Genomic DNA, 15,434 nt, shown 5'->3' with positions numbered 1-15,434 from the left:
TCTAAGAGAGTATAATTCTAAAGAAGTTGTATTCAAGAGTTCACCTTGTAAAACAGGTGGTGATAGATATTTTTGAAAGTAATATATCTATTCTTTAAAGACTATTACAGAAATGCATAGATTTTAAATGCAGGTATTGTGTACTCAATTGTGCAATTCTAAGCAAGTGGACACAAATATCAAAATGTATGGACTATTTTAGAAATTTAAAACACATCTTTCTGAGAGCACAGTAGATATTAAGAATGGTTTTGAAGTGTATAATTTTTAATTCTCGTGGATGAAAATTCTGCATTATTTTGTTTCTTAAATTAATTTGGGGTAAATTCTCCACTCAATTCATTGTTTCAAAATGAACGGGAGGAGGAAGACAAGAAAATAAATCTTGACAATGATGACAATATATTTTCAGAACACCAACTCAAAAACCATACTCCTTGCTAGAAAAGAAATCAGCATTTATAAGACCTCTCTCTTTGACAAAAAGTGTTACTTATCTTAAACACACAGTACATCCTCAATGAAAAAACTGCTCCCACAAATTCTATGAGATCAATAAGCATTTTCATAAAGCTGCAATCTCTTACTTGCACATTTCCATAAGCCTTTATTAACAATCTGGAGTTATTTCGCTAAATGTGGAAATTATTTCAAAGATCCATATTGTTTGGTTTTTCATTAGGCTTCTATTTATTTCATCCCATAAACTCCAGTACTGTGTCTTATTATCATTCTTTAAAGTGTAGCTTAACTAGGTGGAGGCAGAAGGCCAGGACTAAAACATTTCTAAGACGAGTAATCATGACACTCCATCTCCAGATGACCCTCAGCAGTGTGTTGGTGGCTTGTGACACACAGAAGGTCAGAGTAGATAATCTGGTGAGTCCTTCTGTCCTTAAATTCGCTGACTCTATGAAAACCTTTTTTTTTTTGCTTCATTAGACCAAGTGTAATGAATGTGTCAAGTTTCTTCTTCATCTAAATGATGTAATATACCAGTCATGACTACATGCAAATAATTGAGAGAGGGGGAAGGGCTCAATCACATTGTTACATGTTGTACAACTGTTCCCCCACATACTTGCCTGTTTTTGGTAGATTAACATCACAACACTCGGCTTTCTCTCTCACACAGAGAACATTTTATATAGAGAGGCCTAGATTCTACAAACATTTATGCACAAGCTTAACTTTAAGCAGATGAATTGAAACAAATTAAGCACATGCATAAGTGGTGGCAGTATCAGTGCCATATTTGTTATCTCTCATGAACATAATCTGTGCATACTGGGGGAGACAATACAGTAGTTAGAAATGATCCACTAAGGTCATTTGGAACATTTTAAACACTTCCATTAAAATGAGCCACTGTACAGTCAACCCACCATAGAACTCAGTTGTGATTTTTTTTTTTAAATTTGGGATACTTATTTCAGACCTTTGCAATCAATATCCCATTATTGGAAGAGTGACTAGATATCGAATTCATCTGCAATAAACCAAAAACTATGAAATACAAAAGAAAAGATTAACTAGCTGCTGGAAACCCATCCCAATCAAAAGCATGTAGAACCATTGTGTGGTGCAGTCCCTTTTTATTCCTACAGGATTTCATATTTCAGTAGTAGATATAGTTGAATTCAGTAATTCAAAGTAACCACATGGATTAGGTTCTGCTACCCTTACTGACATTGAGTGGATCCATAGCTCTTGCAAACGTTTGCATGCAAGCTTAACTCTGCTCCCACATGTAGTCTCATTGAAATCAAGTGATCTATTCACATTCTTAGAATTAAAAATATGGATTGGGGCCTTACTTTGCAAGGAATCTCTCTGAAATCAATGGGATTGTGTGTGTAGTAAATGTGAACTCCACCTGAGAAAGGGGGTGGCCCAACATAAAATATCACATTGTAGTTTGCCAGATTAGATTTTAACCAGTAAGCTACTGTCCCCAATTGGTTGAAACAGTCTCCTAACCTATAACTATGAACCACCACTTCATAATGATGTTGGTCTTTCCCCCTTACTGGTGATTTGCAAAGCACACTCATCCTCCCTACAGCTGCTAACAATATAGAATGGAATGCTAAAGTGGTGGCCTTTCAATGGATGTCACTGATTGGGAAGAGGAGTGACATGTACATTTACATTCTGATGAATCCATCAGGGGATGCCTGGCTAAAAATCAAAGCAGCAGAAATAATCAAGGGGGACATCCCCTGGTGATGAAATCCTCAGGCAGCAAAGCTCCTTAGAGAGAATAAGTCTCATCGTAAGTCTCTTTGATATCCTTGTTATGCTCCCCGAAGAATTCAAACAGACATTCTCCCCGAACACTTCTTTGGACAATTATGATTGTGAAGGGAGAGTTTCTGGGCTCATAATTAAATGAAGAGATTCTGGTTTGAACAATTCAAGTATATTTTCCTCTTTAAAAATAAAGAGATTAAATGTCATTTTTGGAGTTAGAAAAACCTAAGTAAAGATTCCTTTGGAGAGCAATATGTACTTATTGAAGGAGTGTGCAGAGTGTTCAAAGAAGAGAATATGAGTCCAGACTCCTTGTTTCAATCCCTGGTTTTGTCACCAAAATGCTGTATAATGTTGGCCATGTTACTTAACCTGACTGTGCTTCAATTTACTAATTTCAAAGGTCTAACTATCTGTAGAGTCAAACAATCAAGATCAACATAATACTTCTCTTCCTCAGAGGTGAGGCTTAGTTAACATTTGCAAAATGCCTTCAGATGAAAGACACTCTAAAAGTGTAAAGTATCGTATAGCCATTTACCTTGTAGGGTTCCCCAAAGAGATTAAAACCTGAAGCAAAGAGATCTTCATCTTGCTGGACTTCTTGATTTCTTCGCTCCCATTCTTTCCTTTTAAGTGCAGTCCGGTCTTGTTCATAGTGACTGAAAAAGAGGATAAGACAAAAAGACAAACAATTATTTCCCCCATAAGTCAGTTAAACACTCATTGTTACCAATATTAGGAACAAAACACTGGAAATAGTGCAATTCAAGCTGATGACTTTGAAGGAGAGTGAAGTCCATCCAACAGTTTTCCCAGATGTAAATTTGGGATCATAGGACCATACTAAATACAGCTATTTAGCCCAGCTCTCAGATATCACAGAATTTGTTCCAAAGAGAAATCTCAGCATACACATCTAAACACACTTAAAATCTGCCTTCACTACACTAGGACACTCCAGGAGAAAAACAGACCACATCATGAAATGTGCCATGCAACTACCATGGAAGAACCTTCTCCAGTACCACCCCACACTAGAACCCAAAAGGGGAATCATCAAAAAGTTATAATTCAGACTTGATGGTGGATCAGATCCTGAAAGAAATCTTTCCCAACCCCCCCCCCTGGCCCTTGCCTTCAAACAAGCCCCCAGTTTAGCCAAGTTCATCATCAGAAGCAAGCTCCCCACAGTCCAACTCAAAGTGCCACCACACTCAGCCAGAAAAGATACAAAACCTGTAGACTGCTGCAATGATCTAGATCCCTCAGAACACAACTTTCAAGGTCCATGTCTTCTACACATGCCTACCACATGTGGTGTACCTCATCCAGTGCATCAAATGCTCCAACAATAACTATGTGGGTGAAACCAGACAATCACTACTCTCTGAAATGAGCTCTCACAGAAAAAATGAAAAAAGATTAAAACACCCTATCACATGAAGGTGAGCGTCTTCAAAGGAAACCTGCACAACACCTCTGAAAGATGAGCCTGGAAACAAATTCCTAATTCTGCTGGGCACTGAAAACCATGGACTCAGTAAAAGACACCAGATTTATGGTCATTACAACTATTTGTAACACACCCTACTGTCTGCTAACCCTTAACTGCCCACTTCATTTTAAGTGGTCTTCTACAGCATATGTGAACTTCTTATGCTTAATCTGTCCCATTTTTATAGCTAGTTTAGACACTATGGTTACCTTCTCCAGACCTGAAGAAGAGCTCTGCAAAGCTGGAAAGCTTATCTTTTCCACCCACAGAAATTGGTCCAATAAAAGATGTTACCTCGCCCACCATGTCTCTGAATAGAACTAATCATTCTAAAATTAAAAAACACAAAAAATCTGCAATTTCCAGATGGTGCTTTCTGCCAGAAAAAAAAATTCAGTCCAACTTGTCTATAAGTGTTCATGTATAAATATGTAGGCATGCTGTGCGCCTACATGTACACACACACACACACAGAGAGAATATACCTATATGGAGAAGCAACTATAGTGTCAACCAGGCATAGTGACATCTTCAGTTCCCTTTAACTGTGTAACACTTGCCTACATCACAACATTCTACTGTAGCCAAGTGTGATTCTGAACAACTATTTCAATCCCGCATACTCCTTAACGTTTAGTTGTGGGCATAGGTAAGTTGGAGCACTCATGCATTCCCAAAATACTGGACATTCCAGTACTTCCTGAAATGATATAGGCCAGAGGTAGGCAACCTATGGCACGTGTGCTGAAGGCAGCACACAAGCTGATTTTCAGTGGCCTGGCCACAGGTCCGGGGGGCTCTGCATTTTAATTTAATTTTAAATGAAGCTTCTTAAACATTTAAAAACCTTATTTACTTACATACAACAATAGTTTAGATATATATTATAGATTTTCGAAAGAGACCTTCTAAAAACGTTGAAATGTATTACTGGCACGTGAAACCTTAAATTAGAGTGAATAAATGAAGACTTGGCACACCACTTCTGAAAGGTTGCCGACCCCTGGTATAGGCCCACTCTGGTTGGATGACCCCGCCCCTGTGTACAATGTCATGCTGCACAGAGGATGCCACTTTGAAGACTGTGTCACTCTGCCCCCACTGGCTTGACCTCAGAAGCATGCTGCATGTGATATCACACTGATGGGCCACAGCAGCTTGCTGTTCAAAATGGTGTCCTCATATGATACCAGGCAAAACTATGTCCGATTCTGTCTCAATATCGGACTGGGCCAAACCACCCAAAAAAGAGGACTGCCCAGCTTAAAATGGGGTGAACGGCCAGCTTAGACCTAGGGAGTGATTAAAAAATGTTTCACATAATGCTGTTCAGAAGGGAAGGACGTTAAGTTAGTCGACTTCTGCAGCAGATAATTCTGCACACAAGCAAATAAACAAAAAAGGTCTATTGACTCAGAGTAGTGATAGCAAGACGTCTGTTATCTGTATGTCAGCTCACTATGTGCACCTGTCAGATCTAGATGACAAACTGAGAGATCACATCTACTTCTCTCATGAACAGGACTGAAGTACTTTCGTCTCTTGTCTTTGCAAAATACTTCCTGCTCCTCTGAGGGAAAAGATGTAATTTAAACACTGAAGAGGAAAAAAAAAAAGAAGAGAAGAGATGCATGTTTCCACTTGCATTGACAACCCCTCATGTGACAAGCATTAAGGGACACTTCTGTGCTTTCAACCCCTGTTTGATTTGTTATAAGACTTTTTGGCTCTATTTTGTGTCAGTTAATTAGCTACAAATTCCAGATGACAATTTGAATAGCAGATTGAGTATTCACACTGACGTTTTCTGTTGTGAGAAATATTTGCCTGCTAGATTTTATATATACATGCCCACACACATGCACACTTATGTAACAGAGAATAGTGAATTCTAATATCCTGATGAGAGTGAATTTAATCTCCACAGAGCTCTACTGCACTTGGAAGATAACCAAATATCTACAACTTTTGCCTTTTTAGCTCAGCGTGATGTTGTATTGGAAGCTTCACATGGAGAGATATAATGAGGAATGAACTGCACAGTGATGAAGCTTTGACAGTGTATAAAGTCACTGATTTCTGAGCAAAACCACAATTACAAATTTGAAGCACCAGCTAATTAAAACCACAGCTATGTATTTAGCCTCTTGTTATACCTACTGCCGTTTATAATTATGAGGACCTCTTTATCTACTCAATTAAAGTTCTTATGATTCAGGTAGGTTGTGTTTGAACCTGCAAGATCCACAGAGACTGCAGGAAAGCATATGTCTATCTCCTGATGATTCCATGTATCCTTAGACTTGCATACTTGTTTTCATGCAGGGAGGAGAGAAAAAAATACAGACTAATGCCACAAAGACAATCAGAAATATGAATTAATAATCGTTTTGAGCAACTCAAGATCATTCATGCTTGGAGTGAATAGGCTTGAGTATAGTTTATTAACAGGATGTAAAGCCACCTAAGTATGTGAGGCTGAGTTAAACTAGATTTTCATTTCTACTTCCCATTTTCAGGTTGGAAACTCAAATGCAACATCATTTTATTTAGTTCGTTTTACAACACATTCTGCCATAATGATATCACTACCTTGGGATCATTTGCTAGTGTAAAGTTATAGGACAGCCCTATAATCAATGCTACTATTGAATTCTTGTAGAAATTATAGCATTATTTTCTAATTTATTGAGGGGAAAAAAAGGAAATTATATTACTATACCAAAGCCACTTACTGTATTATTATTGCTAGCTACAAGCTAGATTGTGGCAGACTACACATCCACAAAGACATAACGGGAACAAAGAATCCTCACTGCACCCCTTCATGGGCTATCTGGACCTTGGGTCCAGATATGTGGGAGTAAGTGGGTGCTACACACTTTCTACTGCCCACTCTGGGGCAGGTGGATAGAAATTGGGTGGAGTCTTGGCACCACTCTGCTCCACAATCATCTTGGAAAAATTTAGCTGAGTCTGGGTGGGTATGGGTAGGGGTGGGGAGTATTGTAATTTTCTACTTGTATAGACCAGTTGGAAATTTCAACCTCATACTCACTCCCAAAGCAAGGGAGGAACAGTGCCTCAGAAAAGTGTTTCTTAAGACACAATGCCTCTTGGAGTAATGCAGTTTACACACCAATCCACACGCAAGACTGTTCCTAAAGGCACAATATAGTATTAGAACTACAGCTTGCTTACCTTATTCACGAAAGACATGTCCAATGACTTCAGTAGCAAGTTTTGTCTAAGAACTGCAAGATTGAGTGACAGAATGATAGTATCCCCATGGAAGGGATCTCGAGACGTCTTCTACTCCAGTCCCTTACACTCAAGGCAGGATGAGGTATTGTCAGCAGTGTACTATTTCTTTTCATAAGCCTTTATGACACTATGGGCCCATTCTTTGTCCATTAATGTCCTCCGCAATCAGAGATAACCCACGCCTGCCAGTCATGGGGAGCAGAGTGAGAACATCCGGCTCAATCTGTGTGAGCATGCTCAGTACAAGCCAAGCAGCAAATAGGGGATGTGACCCCACTTAATCCCCCCACGCATCGCCTCTGTCCACAATACTTACCACTGAGGTCAGTGGAAGCAGGATGAGACTTCAAGAGTCACCCTTAGTTATGTGAGAAATCCCACTGAAATCAAAGTAAAAATTATTTATTTGGGTGACTAGGGGTAGCACTATCAGGATTTTAGAGGCTTACAAATGACAGCAACTCCGGCCACAGTCTGTGCGGAGGGTTCCAGGCAAAATCCTAGCCTCACTGACATCAATGGGAGTTCTGACATTGACTTCAACTGGGTCAAGATTTCACCCTTAATGTGAAAATATAGTACTAATTCAGGCTTAGATATCTGAAAGCTGTGTCCTTACTCAAGCACGCAAACTGTTCAGAACTCTGAAAGAATCATTATACTATATTATATCTGAGCAAAAGAGTAACTGTGGAATTTTAAGACTAGTTCATACATTTTATGAATCTCAGTAAAATGGTTTATTCTGCTTGATGGTGGTTATGTTACTAAGGCAAAATGATGAAACAGCATTAATTTAATGTGGCACAATTTCTTTAAAATTAATTAACTTTAATTAATATAGTATTTGCTATATTAACTATGTATACAAAGGTAAATAATTCAGTGTTTTTCTACCAAACACGTTAAAATATTTCTCTTTTAGCAGATGTCCTCATGAAACCAGAAAAAATACATATTTAATTCACTCAAGATACAAGCACAAGGCAGAAGCTCACTCCCAGGGGCCCTGATGATGTTTACAAACTATTCCACTGTGCTGGTACATTTTATGACATAAGAAGAACCTCAACTGAATTGCTGCCTTCGACACCATTTGCAAATATCTGTATTTATCACATGTTCTGCAGTTCCAAGCACTGTTATTAAAAAAAATTAAAGTTAATTTTGAATTCTCCATTCACAGTATGACATAAAAGCCTCAAGTATTTTCCAGCATGTAACACATCTACACGCTAGGAGGTGGTTGCTTAGCCATTTAGGTCAATGACTTAGTTCTCTGGAAATTTATTTTTGTTGCCGAAATGCTCAGCACTAAACTAACCCTGCATTGCACATTAACTACAGAAAGTCACATATTTAACTTTAAAATGTAACCAGATTAGAACAAGAGTGAGGTCAGCCTTCCACTTATCCAAAGAGTGACACTATGATTGGATCTTAAGGTCATGCTGCTTTGAGTACTAAGCCCAATGTTATCTCTGAGCTCTCAATAAAACCTGATGAAACCTTTTTATAGCTTTTCTCCTCTAGGCTTTTAAAAAAAATGAGCGCTGTAGGAAACTCCTCTACACAATTGTTGGGTGAAGGTCTCAAACAAAACTACCACTGTAGCAAACCTGCATAGAAGTAAATGGAACTGCATTTGACTCACATGCCACAAGCAAGGACACAGACTGCTTACTCAATCTGCACCAGTCTTAGGAAGACTTGGTGAGCTCTGCTCCAGATTCCTGAGGTTTCAGATACTGTCTTGGTGGTAGACTCTTTTCAGATGATAAAATAAGGGAGTTAGACAAAAACTTCAGAGACAAAGATCCAATATTTTGGGTGAATCTGGGCTTAGATGCAGCTGCTGATGATAACAACACTTAGATTTACATACACACACCACTTCTGTTATTAATTTTATTACAGATTTCTCTTACTAGATTTTCTGTTTATGAGATTAATAACTGAACTGGAATAAACAGGTTCAAACAGAATGAGACACGTTCCCTCCCCAAAAAAGCTTACAAACTAAGGTAGGCAAAACAATCCAATGACACAAAAGTCTAAGTAAAGAAAGTATGACTATATTCTCAGTGAAGAATAAATGGTAGGAAGGATTCCTGGAAGAAACAAGTTATAAAAACTTACATGAAAGGCACAGACAGGATTTTAAGGATGGATTTGTCCAACAGGAAGATGGGAGGCTATTCCAAGCTTTGGGACACCAAGAATGAAGTCATGACGCTAGAAGTGGGAAAAAGTGGCAAAAGACTGGGAGAGCATAAAGGGAGAGAAAAAAAGAGGAAGATACAATGAGAAGAGAGATGTAGGGGATATGTAACATTACCGAGGGTTCAGTAGGTGAGAAAGAGCTTGAATGCAACACAGTAAGGGAAAGAAAGCCAATGAAAGGTTCAAGGAAGAGGAAGATGCTATCTGAGTAACATAAAAAGATGCTCAGCTGGTGTACATTGACACAGCTTCATTGAAATTAAGAAAGGCACATCAACTTACATCAGCTCTGGCTCAACAATTTTTGCCACAGCACTTTGGGGAGAGGTGAGAAGTTGGCTGAGAGGGGATCAAGGCAAATCAAGGCAAAAGATGGCCAAGTGCCGATAAATGTTTTAGTACTGGGAGTGGAGAGTAATGGTTGATTTAGGTGATCCACTCTTTACTCTGCCCACCCCCCCATACTAAAACCTTTATCCAACATGAATTAGCAAGAGAGTAGATTTGGAGGAAGAGGGTAGAAAGAAGTGAGAGAAAGGATAAAAGACTGAAAGCTTTGGAGATGAGGAAGACAGCGCAGTTATCAATTGTGAAAATGAAAGGAGTTGATAAAGAAGATCTTTTCTTGATAGGGAGAGAGAGGGTAGAGGTTGAGATATTGTGACAGGGATTCATTGGCAGAGATGTGGTAGTTGAAGCTATGGAAATAGATGAAGTCTCTCAAAGAGGGGATGAGAAGGGGGAAAATTAAGACACTGAAGGACACCAACGGACAAGAGGAGAGGGGAAGTCAAAGAATCACAAAAGGCAGAAGGAGCTGCCAATGAGATAGAGAGAAACCAGAAGACGAGGAGAGAGTGATCAACTGTCAAATGCAAGAATAAAAACAGAGGAGTGTCCCTCTGACTTAGCAAGAGGGAGGCCAGTAGGCAGTTTGGTGACAGCAGAAGCTGGATTTGGAAAGAATCAGGGAGAGCTGCAGAAAGGAAGTATAGTCAGCAATAAAAGACAGCACCCTCAAGGACATCTGAATGGTGTTGCAGAATGACAGAGTTTTTACAGATATTCAATACAATAGCCAAATTTGAGAAGACACACTACAACTCTTTAGCATCCAGCCTCCTGACCTCTCAAATAAAATTCTTTATCAGTTTTTCTTTCTATCTTAAAAATATTGTGTACTGTTAAATTATGAAAGAATTCATTTGAACTAAATATTTGTCTTCTGTGGAAAAGAAGTAAACAGGGGGTTTTCAAAATAAGGCACTGAGAACAGTGAGCTTAAAACTTTTCTATTTAAATAATGAAAGTACTTGTCCAAGGTTGCTGCTTCCTCATTCTGCCTTTAAGACGTCAGGATACCATTCTTGTTCAGTTTTGATCAGACATTATGGAGGTTGTTGGCATATGCGTCAAACACTTAGCACTTTGGCCCCAATCCATCACAGCACTTAAGTATATGCTTAACTTTATGCATGTGAGTAGTCCAATTGAAGTCAGCAAGACTCTGCATAAGAACTTTCCTTGACTGGAGCCAGAGCATTGGTAGTCTTTATTCGGGGTAAGTTAAAAAATATAAAATAAACAACTTTGAGGCACAGAGAACAGTTCTCTCCTCTCTCAGTCCGTTGACCAGGGCTAATCCTGATTTACACCCGAGTAAATGAAAATCAGGCCCCGGGTCTTTATTTTCATTGCAATTTTGTCATGAACATTGGACCAGGGAAATGGATTCGGTCAATAAGGTGATTACAAAAGCCTGACTTTAAAAAAATATTTAGCTAAACACTCCTTCCTTACACATCAAAGGCTTCTACTACACTGTAAAATGATACATTTCACAAGCAAAATTACATTTTAAGCACTGACCAATCAGGCCACACTAGAATATACTAATTAATTAAACAAAACAATTAATCACATATTTCTCACATTCAAACATTTACTTTAATGCTGTGGTTTTTGAAGAATGAACACAACTTTTTTTAAAAAGTATCATAATATATCACTGAGCGTCAAGATCAATGAAGTTATTTTTTTTAAATGTTAGAATATTCTATCTTTGATGTTCAACAGCTATACAGAGAAACCCTCAAGATGGCCATTGGTTATCTCTTAATAATTCGCATTAAAAACCAATGTCATTCACTGTAGTATGTTTGATACAAAATATTGGAGATTAAAGTCTCTGTACAAAATAACCCCCAGGAGACGCACAGACAATTTGTGGAAATTAAAACCATGAGGTTAAAAACATAGCTAATATACATCACACTGTTAGTTGTTTGTTTTCTTAAGCATGTAGAAAAATGTATTTTAGTTCAGTTTATGCCCATTTCAGTATTATGTTGCTTCAAACCTTTCCTCTGCGTGAATTTGGGAGGAACAAATTCTGGTACCTTTATAGTAAAGAATGGATAGCAGAGATAAACTCATGAATGGTAAAAAGTATAAAACAAGAGATGATGTTTCAAAGGGGAACATTTATTGTTTCCTGTATCATAGCGCATTGTCTCTTGATATGATTAGTTATCAGTCTGAGTTATCAAAAACTAGTATGAAAAAAAGCGTTTACGCAGTTATGCTTCATTGATGTCAGCTAGGGGAGCATGAAAATCTCCATGAAGTTGGGTAATTGATGTGTAAATCAGAGCTCAATCACTCTGTAATAGAAATGGTCCCACTGAAAATATGGTTGTTGAACACTATTGCACTGGGTGAAAAAATGAATGGAGTCAAGATAAGACTTATTTATTAAAAATGATAATAACTGGCAATTTCCACAATTTTCTCTTCCAGAGAGAAGTGTTGTCAGAAATATTTATATGCAAGCTACGGACCAATATATTCAGTTATCCTTATTTGGCAATAATTAACTGTTTCTGTTTTATTAAAATGCTCGGGGACATCGTTATGGATATTTAAAAAGCAAATTAAAAGAACACATTCATCCTTTGAAAGGCGACACATGTAAACGAAAGCAGCGATTGTAATTTGGTTAACAATGTGTGTTCAAGGTACATTTAGGATCGTTGTTATAATCCTCTTGTCATTTCACATTTGCTATATGGCAAGCAGCAAGGCAAAAACTGAAAAATACTTCAAGCCAAGAAAAAAGAAAACCCAAGAAGAAACAAAAATGGTTACAATATAACTGCAACTGTGAAATTCATTAAATGACAAGGATCCACTAAAATATTTGCTAAATATAACACTTCCCCAAGATGCTTTATTTATTGAAGGATGTATCTGGCATTTAATACATCTAATAAGATAACATTAAGCCAGTATTATATTTTGTAAATTAAAACAAGTTAAAGCATCAATATAGACCTTCCCAGAAAGACTCGACATCCCAGTCTTCTAGTTAGTGCTTATTATACCACACTGGTAAACTGTAACAAATTTATATACACGTGTGAAACTCATCAGTGAGTCTTGGCACTAGATAAATTACATACAGGATAAAGGAGTGGATTAGGAGGCTGTGTTAGATGAGTAACCTGCTGTGACTGTAAGGGGACTCTGTCGCTGTGAGGGGGTATACTAAGGATGAAGTTTCAGCATAAATTCTGAATTTCCTTGCTCTGTGAGGTTAACAAAATGAGCCTATTTCATTTTTACAGTCATATTTTCTCCACTTATGTCTTTTGGGATGTCAAGTTCCTTCAGAACTGACATTCTGACAATGAGCCCATTAAGGCTTAGCCAAGGTCTACATTATAATTCATACCCATTCTGAGTGTACACCCTAACAGCTTCTTAGCTGCCATTATACTTCAAATGCGTATTAACAGCAGCATTCTATGCATTCATATATTATGGATGCATAATATGGAATGTTGTTTAGCTGTGTTTTGTGTATTATCCTTAATTTACATTTACAGCAAACACCGTATGGTGCCATGACTGCGTCTACTTGTGAATTTATCAGCAAATAGCAAGTATCTGCATATTGCTGAGGCGTAATGATCATTTGATGTAGTAAAAGATCTTCTGAAAAAATAGTTGCAATTGATTTTTAAATTTTGAATATCTCCACTGTATTTAGGGTGACCAGATGTCCCAATTTTACATGGACGGTCCCGATTTTTGGGTCTTTTTCTTATATAGGCTTCTATTACCGCCCACCTCCATCCTGATTTTTCACATTTGCTGTCTGGTCACCCTACCTGTATTATTACAACATTTTTAAATACCCCAAAAGATTGCTACATTTTATATATTTTAAAAGATGCAAGATGTTCTAACAGTATGGGAACACACACACACATTCAATAATCAAGTAATATTTAACACACAAGGGTTGTGTTGCTAATTAAGAGCGAAACACATTTTCTGAAATCTTCAGTTGACTCTTACAAGTATTTTTTCATAGTTACTATAACAGATTCTAATTAACATTGTTACTCAAAGTATTTGGTACATATTTTTTCACATTATTTTAAAACAAAAAAAAGAACTCCTCCTCATTTTACTGGCATTTCATTGAAACAATGCCAGACAATCTGGAGCTAGCAGAAATTAAAGTGAGTTTTCTAATATAAAACAATCATTGATTAGCACGTATTCTTGGAGCCAGATGAATCACTACACTCAAATGATGAAGTATTTCATCAGAGAAGCACACCCTTCTACTGGTCTAATAAATGCACTCATTTACTGACAGGTGCCTCTACACATCCGAGCACATTCACACACTGTGTGGCTCTTTAGCCCCACATATTCTTTATCTTACTGCGTGTTCAGAAACAAGAACACAGGTAAAATCACAGTTTAACAGGATTACTCTTCATATCATTTGCCAGTTTTAGATTGGAGGAGAAACGTGCATGTGCCTTTGTAAGTAGCGGATGGATGCACATTGGTTGGTTATACTGAAAGAACAGGAGACACCTGATGTGGTTTTAATCAGGCCGTATCTCTATTATTTTTTATCTGGGAGTACCTGGCAGATAAAAGTGTACAGTGCAGGTAACTCTATGATCATTCAATATCTACCCAAGGTCTTCCGCCTGCCCCCCTTCATTTTCCATCCAGGTCCCCAGCCAGCCCATTGTGGGGACCTTACCATCTCCCCTCTCGAAGAAGGGTTAAGGTGGGCTATAAGAAAGGAGGTTGGCTCCTTGATGTGTCAGTCAGAGGTGCCCCAAACCACACACCCCATTCTCCTCCTTTAACAAACACCTCCTTCTTCAGTCCTTTACCAAGCTGCTTATCTGGCCTCTGCATTCCTTCCCTATGGAATACCTGCACTTGGCATCTGCCCCACACTTACATGGTGAGTTGCAACATCATAACCTAACTCCTGTCCCCACTCACCAAAACAAAGCTCTCCCTGATCCCACTGTGGGGAAGGCAGGAAAAAAACCCCACTCCTACTAGACCAATCTGGAGGTGAGGGAAAAATTCCTTCCCTGCTCTCTTAGAAAGGCATGACTAGCGCGATGCCCACAGCACGTCCTGGTATTTTGCCACCTCGAAGGGAGGGAGGGTGGGTGCTACTCCGCTTGGTCCAGGGAAAAGGGGCTTCTCCCACAGGGCTTGTCCCTTTTCAACTCCCCAGCATCACCATGCTGACCCACTTACCTTTTTGCAGCAGCTTCGGAGCCCCTCTTCCACCCCTGCCGGCAAAGTGCTATTCCCACTCCCCCAGCAAGCTGGACAACAGCCCCCCTCCTCCCCTGCTTTAAGGTGCGGTGTGGTCATTGATCCAGAGCACCAATGTGTAGGCAAACAGTGTTGGAAGTCTAATATAATGTTATGTATTTTTATTTGCTTCTTGGCTAGAGGAATTATCTTCCAGTAAATTATTCCTATCTCAGTTGAAACCCTCCATAATTGCTTTCATTTATTGTAGTAATGTCTACTAGAAAGGAAAGAGCTGGTCAGATGCAAGGCTCCCTCGTTTCAGATTCAAGCAAATATGCATCCCCTATTCAGCGCTGCTATAAAATATACCATCCGCCTCGCATAGAGAATAGCAATTTACAAGAGCTGTAATGATTTTGTGGCCATACAAGACTTCACGATTAAGTGGGAAAAAACCTAGAACCTTCTGCTCCAAAATCTTAACCCTTCCCATCACTTGACATAAAGGGGAATCAGTCACACTTTAATATAAAGTACAATGTATACATTTTTATAAAGGATTAATACATGATTAATAGCTATTTTACTAAATGGTTAACTAATT

General features: G+C 38.4%; 1 protein-coding gene across 2 annotated transcripts in view; it reads right to left on the bottom strand.

Annotated features, from left to right (window-relative positions):
* Nucleotides 1–15,434, bottom strand: part of AFF2 (ALF transcription elongation factor 2) — a 411,852-nt gene that overhangs the window by 291,758 nt on the left and 104,660 nt on the right. For both annotated transcript variants that reach the window (XM_050964719.1, XM_050964720.1), the window contains exon 2: nucleotides 2,795–2,915. In XM_050964719.1, coding sequence (XP_050820676.1) covers nucleotides 2,795–2,915 — 121 coding nt within the window. The remainder of the gene's footprint in view (nucleotides 1–2,794; nucleotides 2,916–15,434) is intronic.

Source organism: Gopherus flavomarginatus, chromosome 8, assembly GCF_025201925.1.
Source record: "Gopherus flavomarginatus isolate rGopFla2 chromosome 8, rGopFla2.mat.asm, whole genome shotgun sequence".
Lineage (NCBI taxonomy): Eukaryota > Metazoa > Chordata > Testudines > Testudinidae > Gopherus > Gopherus flavomarginatus.
Note: the sequence above shows the minus strand (reverse complement) of the source record. Positions and strands in the feature narration are given on the sequence as shown.